This window comes from Sander vitreus, chromosome 18, assembly GCF_031162955.1.
Source record: "Sander vitreus isolate 19-12246 chromosome 18, sanVit1, whole genome shotgun sequence".
NCBI classification, from domain to species: domain Eukaryota; kingdom Metazoa; phylum Chordata; class Actinopteri; order Perciformes; family Percidae; genus Sander; species Sander vitreus.
Window position 1 is genome coordinate 10,019,888 of NC_135872.1, and position 12,150 is coordinate 10,032,037.

The 12,150-nt window shown below is 40.2% G+C and overlaps 1 protein-coding gene across 1 annotated transcript in view; it reads left to right on the plus strand.

Moving 5' to 3' along the window:
- Positions 1–12,150, plus strand: part of gphnb (gephyrin b) — a 92,571-nt gene that overhangs the window by 37,710 nt on the left and 42,711 nt on the right. Inside the window, exons 3-6 of the mRNA XM_078274464.1 lie at positions 2,359–2,416; positions 2,514–2,606; positions 8,941–9,035; positions 9,545–9,611. Of these exons, the coding sequence (XP_078130590.1) occupies positions 2,359–2,416; positions 2,514–2,606; positions 8,941–9,035; positions 9,545–9,611 (313 nt within the window). The remainder of the gene's footprint in view (positions 1–2,358; positions 2,417–2,513; positions 2,607–8,940; positions 9,036–9,544; positions 9,612–12,150) is intronic.

Sequence of the window (12,150 nt, forward strand, 5' to 3'; positions counted from 1 at the left end):
AGATCTCAATTACTTTCTTTCTCAATTGTTCCTGAATTTCTTTGGGTCTCGGCATGATGTGTAGCTTTTAAGGATCTTCTGGTGGACCTTACTGTGTCAAGCAGCTCCTATTTAAGTGATGCCTTGATTGTGAACAGGTGTGGCAATAATCAGGCCTGGGTGTGGCTAGAGAAATTGAACTCAGGTGTGGACAACCACAGTTATAGTATGTTTTAACAAGGGGGGCAATCACTTTTTTCACACAGGGCCATGATGGTTTGGATTTTTTTTCTCCTTTAATAATAAACACCTTCATTTACAAATTGCATTTTGTGTTTACTTGTGTTGTCCTTGACTTTTGTTTAAATTGGTTTGATGTTCGAAACACTTAAGTGTGACAAACATGCAAAGGAACAGGAAATGAGGAAGGGGGCAAACACTTTTTTCACACCACTGTATATAAATACTGCAGCTCTTATGCACTGTATAACAAACATGTCTGCATACATAGATACATTTTGTGTTTGTTGACATGGACATGCACACATGAATACACAAATCATACCTCAAAGATATTTCCTGAACATGCAACACATTCAAAAATGTCCAGGCAACAACATATTGCTGTCTTCGTACAGAAATGGCATCCCCGTGACAAAAAAAAACACAAACATCACCGGCACACACAAACTCTCACACACTCACGATGAACAACACAGCAACTAGAGGCTTCAGGCAGGAGGAGTTGCCTAGGAAACGGTGGGAAGGAACCCTAGTTATTTGTGTTGAGCATATTTTCATTTGGGCTGAAACAGAGAGGCATAAAAACCCCAGGAGAGGGAGAGAGGTGATTTGTCCTGACAGCTCCTTTACTCTCCCGAGGTGTAACACAGACACACACAAACACATAAACGGACGAATGCACATGCATGAACACAATCACACACAGACACAGACACATACACATACAGAGATGCCAAAATCCCCCCTCCCTCTCAAACACATCAAGAGAAGTAAATCACTCGTGCCATCACAGGAATGTCAGCAGGGGTATGTGTGTGTGTGTGTGTGTGTGTGTGTGTGTGTGTGCGTGTGTGGATGCTCCGAGTAGCCCTGCATGTGCAGTGTTTCATGAGAAAGTACTTCTTAAATGATTCTTTCTGACTTTTATGCCTCTTTTGTCAGAGCCAGACCGCTTCCCTCATCTCCATGCATGCTCGCTGCAGTATTTTGGTGTTGTCTTGCTTAGCATGTCTCTCTTGCTGCTCCATTGCACAGTTTGAAAACCGAGCAGAGTTGATGAATTTGGTGAATGGTGTTTCCACGGTGAAGCATTTCTTCTTTTCTTTTTTTTTTTTTAACTCAGTGTGTGAAGAGTTTCCATGTGGATAAAATCATCATAGAGGCAGAAAAAATAGTGGATGCAAAAAGGTTCACGGAGTTCATGGGTATTTGTCTAAAGAGAGGGTATCATGTTGTCTAAGTGGCTGACGCGGAGGGGAAACATGATGCAGTAGTATCCCAAATATAGCACTTCTTAAAAAAAAGGGTTACATAAGGGGTGTCTGTGCAGAGCCTTCACCTTGAGCCTGGGGTTGTTCTTTTTGGGGTGTCATACTTGGTCTGGCCACAGGAGGTCGCCATGGCTTGGTGTTCAGCAGCAGCAGCAGCTCTGTCCTTGTCAGAGCTCCCTCTTCAGTGGGCCGTCCTGTGGAAAATCCTTTCAGGAAGGGATGTTCAAGGGCATTCTCTCTCTCTCTTCCTTACTTGCTGTTAAATCTCAATATCTCACTCTGTTTCCTGTCTCTTGCTCAACTGTCTTTATTTCTCTCATACTTTTTCTCTCATATGTTCTCTTTTCTGTCCATCAGTGTTTTCACAGGCCTGCATTATCTTAAATGACAGATGTAGGGTTGTTTCCTGTGAGACCAGGAACTGAAGAACAGACATTTTTTTCAGTCAGACAAACGCCACATTTACAAGCTTTTGGGTGCATGTCTGTGTCTTTTGTTGAGGGGTATTATCTGCTTTATTACTTTGAGAAATATAGAGGTGAGCCCACAATATCCCAGGTCTCTTACCTGCTAACCCACTTGGATACTCCACTTGTGGCAGCAGGATGGTGCATATAAACCAGAGAGAGACTTTTCTTTAACTGGTCATCCTGAGTTTACGCGCTGCACTTCTGCTGGGTTGTTAAAGAAAACACTGACTGAAGGTCCACAGTTCCTTAGTTGACCTTTTTGACCTCCCTGTAGAAAGGTAGCCAAAAGAGTTTTTTTTTTTTTTTTTTTATTACAGAGATCAATGAAGTATTTTGTCTGGAATGTAATACTTTAAAAGTGTATCTGTAAATGAATGGCTTTTTTCCTTTCTCAGATTGGGGGGTATGATCACGGCCTACAAGATAGTGCCAGATGAGATAGACGAAATAAAGGTATGTAATCTATCTGTGTATAGATAACATTTTTTTATCCGTAATGATGATTTTCATAATTATAATTAATCGTGTGTTTGTGTATGTGTGTGAGCAGGAGACTCTGGTGGATTGGTGCGATGAAAAGGAACTTAACCTTATCCTAACCACCGGAGGCACCGGCTTCGCCCCGAGAGACGTTACACCAGAGGTGGGGTTTTTCTTTTTTTGGAGCTATACACTCACCTAAAAGATTATTATGAACACCTGTAAGATTTCTCGTTAATGCAATTATCTGATCAACCAATCACATGGCAGCTGCTTCAATGCATTTAGGGGTGTCGTCCAGGTCTAGACAATCTCCTGAACTCCAAACTGAATTTCAGAATGGGAACGAAAGGTGATCTAAGCAACTTTGAGCGTGGCGTGGTTGTTGGTGCCAGCCGGGCTGGTCTGAGTATTTCACAATCTGCTCAGTTACTGGGATTTTCACGCACAACCATTTCTAGGGTTTACAAAGAATGGTCTGAAAAAGGAAAAACATCCAGTATGCTGCAGTCCTGTGGGTGAAAATGCCTTGTTGATGCTAGAGGTCAGAGGAGAATGGGCCGACTGATTCAAGCTGATAGAATGTCAACTTTAACTCAAATAACCACTCGTTACAACCGAGGTATGCAGCAAAGCATTTGTGAAGCCACAACACGCCCAACCTTGAGATGGATGAGCTACACCAGCAGATGGGCTACACCAGCAGAAGACCCCACCAGGTACCACTCATCGCCACTTAAAAATAGGAAAATTAGGCTACAATTTGCACGAGGTCACCAAAATTGGACAGTTGAAGATTGGAAAAATGTTGCCTGGTCTGATGAGTCTCGATTTCTGTTGAGACATTCAGATGGTAGAGTCAGAATTTGGTGTAAACAGAATGAGAACAGATCCGTCATGCCTTGTTACCACTGTGCAGGCTGGTGGTGGTGGTGGTGGTGTAATGGTGTGGGGGATCCCTTTCGCCTTCAGAACTGCCTTAATTCTTTGTGTCATTGATTTAACAAGGTGCTGGAAGCCTTCTTTAGAAATGCTGGCCCATATTGATAGGGTCAAACACGGTATTAGTATGGTGTTCCTAATAATCCTTTAGGTGAGTGTATATAGACATACAGAGTAGCGCCGTACATTGTTTGTTGAATACATCATGACACATTCTAGTGTTGGAACTGGCTCAAAAGAGTGACAGCGAACAATGTCCTAAGTCACGTTTTATTTTTTGCAGTATTTCATAAGGATGCAAACTGTGATAATGAAGCTTGAGAGTAAAATAAAGCCAGAGACATGTTACATAAGAATCAACAAGGACAGCATGGGATGAAATATGGACGCTGTTTTGGTAAGAGGTCAAGCGGAGGGAAGTAATGTTATACAACTGCAATAGAAGTATGATGGCTAAAATGTGTCTTAGAGGAAAAGGCTGTTGAAAGGTATATCTCTCTCGTTGCTGCCTGTGCTTCATTCAGAGAACCTCAGCCTGTTTTTGCTGATTAAACACATGTGTTGCAGCACTGATTACCACACAGTGTAATAAGCCCCATGGTCACATGGGAAATAAAGAGGCAGAAGTTAGATCCTTATTGATTCACTTTTATGAAAAAGATATGGGTAGCACATGTAACAAGCCATTAAGAGATAATGGGTGGCAGGTGTGATGGAATAATAAATAAACTACGAGAGAGGTCAACACACACTCAGATTTCCTATTTCTTTATTGTATTGACATGTTTCCAAATTGTTCACAAATTAACTTTTTATACTACTTAGAATCAGATTAACTCAATATTTCAACCTCAGATCATGAAGGTTGTGTACACTGTTCTATCTTAACCAAAATTATTGTGGAGATTTTTAGGTAGTAAAACTACAATCACCCCATATTTTGTACTATATTTTAATTAATATGTTTAAGTTACATACCATATTTACTTACTTTTTATTTTATAAAGGACAACACACAACATAACATTTCTGTAAATGTGCCAGTGTTTGCCAGCCAGCTAATTTTCAACTGTAGTCCTTTGGCCAGATGTTTTTAGACCAGAGCAACAGGAATAAATATTCATTGGTTTCTAGTTTCTGCCCCACTAGTTCAGTAACAGGGGAAACTCTAGGGTACATTAACGTGACCTTTTTTATTTTAAAGTTACATGAAAGAAATACATTGTCATTGCAGGCTTCTCAAACTGGATTAATGCAGTTGTGGTCACATCTAGTTTCACATAACTTTAGATTAGGAATTGTCTGGATTTACACAGCTATACTATTCTGATATATGTACTCAGCCAACCTCTCTCTCTCTCTCTCTCTCACACACACACATACACACACATACACACACACACACACACACACACACACACACACACACACACACACACACACACACACACACACACACACACACACACACACATGCAAGCAAGCAATTTGGCAGGGGATGAGCTGTGGTTCTCAGCAGTATCATTGGTCCTCATCAATCATGGTAGACAGCAACCTTCCTGGAAGTGGAAAGACACGTACACACTGTAATCACTGATAATACCCGCTATCTGATTCAACCCTGTGTGCTGGAGACGACGATATCTCTCTGTCTGTCCCTATGAGTTTGGAGGCCATACAAGACACATGACTGTATTCTGTTTTAGCTGAAAGCAGGACAGAAGTAACAGATTACGTGTCATGTCTTTACTCTAATCAAAGAGCTCTTTGTATACTCTCTGGAATATAAATGTTACTTTAACTTCATGTGCCTTATTTGTCCATTACAGTAAGTACAACATGTTGCTGTATTTGACATTGCATCCATTAACAAAGCATGTCGCAACTGTCTGAAAGTCCTTATCTGACCTGTGTCCTCCCTATCTACATTACCAATCAAGATTGATTTCATCTTTGAAATCAGTCTTTTTCTTAGTCACTCCGTGCAATTTAACAATTTAATTTTAAGTGCTTCTGCAACTTGGAATTTCCCGTAAAGACCAATTGTCGATCATACAATAATTTTGTATATGTGTCATTACATACCAACCAGCAGGGATACAGGGGATTCAGAGGTGGTGGTTTTGTCTTTTTCACTCTCTTTGCAGGCATATAACAAGCTCAAATGTAGTGACTTACCTTTACTGTAATCAACATTTTAATGGTTTGCAGAAGCCTGAAGTTTGTTCTCCTGCTATATTGCTGTAATAATGAGTAAAGTAATAATGTCCATTCCTACCACACATCTAAATTTCTCTCAAAATTGTATGAGATCATGCTGGTTATCTTCATTTTAAGACTCCGCCATATGACCATATGTTTTTTTCTGTACGTGTGCAGTGTATTTTGGTGTTAAGTAGCAAAGTTTCATACAGACTTTACTCTGCCATGAGTAAAATTGCTCTTGTTTTGGTTAGACATCAAAGCTGCACCCCATTTAAACCCACAATTTGGCGTTGGAGCTTAATCTCTTCTCGTTAGTTGCCGTCCAACGGATGTATTCTCGGTTGATTGCTTTCCTCATGCAAGTACATTGAATTCTGGTGATTAGCCCATGGCAGAAGAAAAGATTTATGGGAAATGTCTGCTCCAATATTTAACAGGACTAAACCTTCCTTCAAAATGCATACAATGGGTCATATCACTGGTGGTGAATGAAACACCTCAGTAATTACCTAAATCAAAGCAGTTCCTACTTCCTTCTACATGGGTGTAGCATGCTTGCAGAGAGAAAAAACTAAAAACATTCTCACTTGACCAGTGGAGGCCTTTTTCTGATCATATTTTGTCATATTTCATATCATACGCTCAAAGTCCTCACTCTTCTCTTACCCTCATCATACATATGATAAAGATCCTTTTTTTCTGCAATAACCCAAGCATATCGCCCCGAAACATACAGTCTGTCTTTTACACTTTGTCCGAATGCATGCCTGTTGAATCAACCCATCTCCCTTTTCTTCCAATCAGTGACTTTGTATGATGAGCTATAAATCCAGCCTTACCCCTCCCTCTCTCTCCCTCCTTCCCTCTTGTTTCTCTCACACCCCTCCTCAGTCCCTCCCACACTCTTTCCCTTCTCCTCATCTCTCTCCCCTCCCTCCATCTCTCTCCTCTCCTGAGTCCAAGCCCACGATGCTCATCAGTGGCTCCTCATCTCTTTGAAGTCTTTTCTCTCCCCTCTCCCTCACTAATGGTGCGTTTGAAGTGTCACTCAACTCAAGGGCACCCAACACACAACTGGATGAGAGTGCGCTATCTTCTCCGCTATCTATCTGTCAAGAAAGTGCCGCTTCAACCGCATTCCCACAAATGTATGTACGCTCGCACACAAACAAATGCATTTGTTGCACATGTTCTTGAAATTGGCAATACCACCATCCCTGGAAACTATATGTACCCTGTTTGGATTTATTCAACATTAAATGGTTTAATTCCACAGGCCGACCAAGAAAAAGACATATTTCTGTATTGATTTCAAAGATTAACTCAATCGTGATTGCTAATGGGGGTAATGGATGGGGAGGAGACAGGTCAGATAAGGATTTTTCAGCCTTCAGACAGCCTTCAGAGATGGATTGTGCAAAAGGGATTGTAAATCAATATTTGAAGGGCAGTCCAGATGTTTAGAATCAAGACATGCATTCAGGAGGTTGTTGTAAAAGTGTTGGACAATTATCAGTATTTCCTGGTCATCTGCCTGACAGCTCTTTACCTACCAAGATCTTTTTAATGAGGCATCATTTCCTGTGATGTTGTTGGTAGGGGTGCAAGATATATCGACTCAATATCGTTATCGCAATATCACGTTGCGCAATATTATATCTAGGGGTGCAAGATATATTGACTCAATATCGTTATCGCAATATATCGAAAGTGTTGCAATAAGTATGCAATATTTAGTTTATTTTGTGGAGTGTTGCGTCCCGTCCGTTGGCTGTGTGGCTTAGTTGTGCTTGATTTAGAACCCGCTTGAAACGCTATAATGATCATCATTTCATTGGCCAGTTACCGTGCCACTTGCACATGTTCACGGGTCCACTACGTGACAAACGCTATGGAGCGTGCCACGTGTGTGCATATTTCGACAGAGTGACAGTGTAAGTGACAAATTGACAGAGACAACAAAACGGAACGAATCAGAGAAGCGAAAGAAAAGTTCTCTCTGTCCTGTTCTCTTTATTTATTTTATACTGTACAACCAGTAAAACATATCCTGTTCTGTAGACATGGTCCTTATTTATTTATTCATGTTGTACCAGTCCAATATGACAGTCAGTTGAAATAAACCTTGTGTTGTAAGAAAACCAACAACCCTAGTTGTTGGTCAAGTACATTCCACTGTTTTTCTCTATTGTTGTAGTCATTGTAAATCATTATTTTACAGCCTTGGCTAAAGCCACAAATGTCATCCTTTCAAGATGTGACAAAAAGGACATTCGGTCAAAATGAAAACTATCAGTATCCAGGTCTTTAAAAACTCTATATATTTTTTTATTTAATGCCTTAAATGTTAAAGGTCTTTTCACCATACAACATAAATACACAACAAATAGGTACAATATTTAAAGAATATCACTTGTATAACCATATTTAGTTAGTTAACTTTTTTATCCCCGCAGGGAAATTAAGGTGTCTTCGCAGCCAGGTACTTAAATACAGTTACAACATAAAACACTACTATTAACACAGTAGAATACATTAACATACAATACAGTACAGTCATGATACAATACAAATGCACTTGCGCTTTGTAACATGCTGCTGGACCCAATGGAAAAATGAATGTCCTGTTGTTCTATTGTTTATATTGACATTTGTAGTGTCACTTCTAAAACATACAGTATATACCAGAAATAGTCAAGCTATAATAACACCTTTTATCATTTTAGTCTCTAGTTTCTGTTTTCTTTTCTAGCAGCAAAATGGAAAGACTTCCAAACTTAAAGTACATTTAAATGTGTCTCCCTGAAATCACAGATACACTATTTAACTTTTTTTCATTTGCTCCCATCTGCTCTATGTTTTGTAATAAATCTCTTTTAAATGACTGGGTCAGATGTAAATTCCCGCACACACTTGTCACCTCTGCATTGGTTTACTTGGTCGTCGACCTTTCGCTCACAAGGACCTTTCTCATAACATGTAATAGATTACTACTAAATTAAAGTACCCGAAACAGAAGGATGGATTTTTTTCTGTGTTCATTTTATTATAGTAGCTTTTCTAAGCATGAGGAATTGCTGTCCATCAAATGTCAACATCAATCTGTTTATATGACCCTGTCCTGTGATTTAAATTTGAGTACATTCTCAACTCTAATGAACAACACTATGGTGATCTTAGGAGGAGGATCAGTGACAATATTTGTAGTTCTGCTAAGTGTCTGCCCGAAACTAACGTACAGTAAAATCTACAGCTTCACAATAAATCGTTTAAAAAATACTTAAGATGGACACTTGCTTATTAGACTATGGTCACACTAATGACCCTTCTCTTTATCTCTCCTCCCCCAGGCCACTAAGGAGGTGATAGAGCGCGAGGCTCCAGGGATGTCTCTGGCGATGCTGATGGGATCTCTCAACGTCACACCACTAGGCATGCTTTCCAGGTCAGAAACACGCTCTCATGTACGACACAATCAAAGCACACATACTATTATTGACATAATTTTCATTGAATTCCTTTATTTAATCCTTTATTTGAACAGGCAGCCTGATTGAGATCAAGATCGAGACACGGTGCTCAGGATTAAACATGAACTGTATAAACATAAACAAACACACAATCTACATAACATGCTAAAGTTAAAATGTCCCGTGACCTGACATTATAATAATTGTGATACTACTGCCAGTTATTCCAGTAGAGCCTTATAGATAAACAATGTACAGTGCGACTCCCTTCTGTTGGTTAAAGAGGACCACCCCACCTTTTCGTGTTAGACAAAATGGTAAGTTAATTTATCACCTGCGATTAAGTGCAGCGCATTGTGATACATTGAATTGAGGCTTTAAGGTGGAGGGAGAGGCATATACGTATTACCATAATCAAGCATACTTTGTTGCACTTTCTTCCTCTGTATTAACATAAACTTTCCCCTGTGTTTGTGCGTTGCAGACCTGTGTGTGGTATCCGAGGGAAGACGCTCATCATTAACTTACCTGGAAGCAAGAAAGGCTCCCAGGTAGGAAACACTGCATAGACCATAGACTGTTAATATTAATGGAAAGAGAATGTGACGTCACCCATTGGTTTGTAGAGATCTGCTATGAGTCGTGGAGTTTGCCGTTACGGGTGCAGCCGTCCTGGTTGCGGATGTGACGATTTTAGACGAGAGGGAAGAGTGAGGGAGGAGCCACGTTATGTTACACACTTTCACTGGCAATCACATCATAGCCACGCCCTAAAACACCCGCTGCTTTATCGCCGATTTTAAAATCAACGAGACCATAATTAAAAAAATGATCATTCTGTATTGCAGAAGACTTAAAACTAGCGATTGAGACCATAAACTCATTGTGAAAATGTTTACTGAGGTAATAAATCAAGTGAGAAGTGGGTCACTTTCTCATAGACTTCTATAGAAACCGACCTCCTTTTGCAACTGCACGTGTCGCCCCCTGCTGGAATTCAGATAGAATGCAGGTTTAAGGCACTTCCTCATTTGTAGCACTTTGCCGAACCAGATGCTTTGTCCATTAATATAAACAGTCTATGGTAACAACATCACTGTTTTTCTCCTGTGTATGTGAAGATGTAGGTGTAGTTAAGATAGAAAGAAACCAACTTCTCTTTAGACTCTTTATCGTTAGTGATGTGTAAATGAATCCACATGCCGTCATAATCCGTGTGTATGTGTGAGCAGCATGTGTATGGTGTCTGTATGGATCTGAATGTGTGTGATGAGTGTGTGCCTCTGTGTGCATTCATTTGAATGATTAATTGATGATGTATGTGCCTACAGCATAGATCTGTGTGTGTTCTTTGTTGTTTCATGTAACATTTGTACATTTCTGTGTTTTGATGCATTTCTATCTGTACAAAGGCATAGATGCAGAGTGGGTTTGTGTTAGTTCTGGTATGTGTGAGCATCTTTTTGTATGGTATACGTGTGTGTGTGTGTGTGTGTGTGTGCGTGCGTGCATGCGTGCATGTGCGTGTCTCTGTGTCCCCCTCCATCTGTCTCCCTCTCTGCTGTGCTGACCTGCACATCTGTCTCCGTCTCGTTACGCGCCCGCTTCTCCTGATCGATTTTAGTATTTCTTTTAATCAATTACGCCACCTCTCCCCCATCTGCTGCCATATTATTGTCTCCCTCATCAACCTCCAGTTAAAGTTAACTGCACAAGCCGCCAATTGCAGGCTTTTATTACGACGATCTCCTGTCATAAAGATAACGGTGAAGTCCAGCTGATCCAGGGCCTTATGTCAGAGTGTCGGCTGTGCATCTTTTAGCTGCTCGTTTGTTTCTTTGGCCTCATTTACACTGCAGATAAAATACACTCTATATCCATGCTGTTCAATTCAATCACAGCTTTGTGTACTTTTGGCATTTAATATATGTCCTGGTTGTTTGCGTTTTGTCTATGTTGTGATATTGTGTGAAGATCTCAGTTTTTAGTATCTGAGTCCTTGTATATTTATAAATTGTTTGAAAATTTAAATTGAAAGCACTTTTAAAGGGGTACTTCAGTGTAGAATTGTACAAACATAGTTTAATTAAGTGTTGGGACTCACCCGAGACAGATTAACACATAAATGGTCAAATCGAAGCAGCAGAGGAAGATCCAAATACTGGATCCTACATTTCCAGTAATGCAACTCAATAGCATATTTTGTTAAGCCTACGTTGCCCGGTTAATGCACATCTTTCAAACTCTATGCCCCAAATTCACAACTCAAACTTCTGTTAAAAATGTGAAACCTCAATCCCAATCTGAGATCATTCTGATGACATTATACAGGTTTTTAGTACTATTATTTTACTATTTACTGTTAACAAGGCTTACTGGCATTATAGCTATTTAATCTCTTATTACTGTTGCAACTAGATAAAAGGCCATTATAACCATTATTTGAACCCACTACACACACACACACTGTCAGCTGGTCCATAATTAAATTGTCAATTTAAAAATGGCCCTCTGGGGCCTCTGATGTAAGGGCTTCAAGGCCCTGGCTTTTGCACTTGATGCACAATGTTAGTGATCTAGAAATTGAAGCATGTTACTGGCCATGTTACTGGTTATTTGTCTTTTTCTTACTCTCCACCGCCTATTCTCTACTGACCTTGTTTCAGTATTTTTCTTTCTTTCTTCTTCACTTTTTATGTCCATCTCCTCGTCTTTTTGTCGTTTTTCTTTTTGCTTTTTGCTCTGTCCGTCTCTCTCCAACTCTGTCTCTCTTAATCTCTCGAGATCTTATCCTCTCTCTCTCTCTCTCTCTCTCTCTCTCTCTCTCTCTCTCTCCATGTCTCTTACTCTTTCTGTCTGTCATCCTCTCTCGTCATCTCCTGCAAGCCCCTCTCTCAGAACAGCAGTGCCTTCCCCTTTTCTTCCATCCTTCTCTCTTGCTTGGGTTTCTCATCCGCTGGCAGTATATCCAGGGATTCTGCTCTTTAGTGTTCTTGACAGTTACTCTCCTCTAGGACAAAACAGAGAATAGGAACAGAGATGTACCTAATAAAAAAAAATCACGGCACACAATGAATGCACAAAACGGGA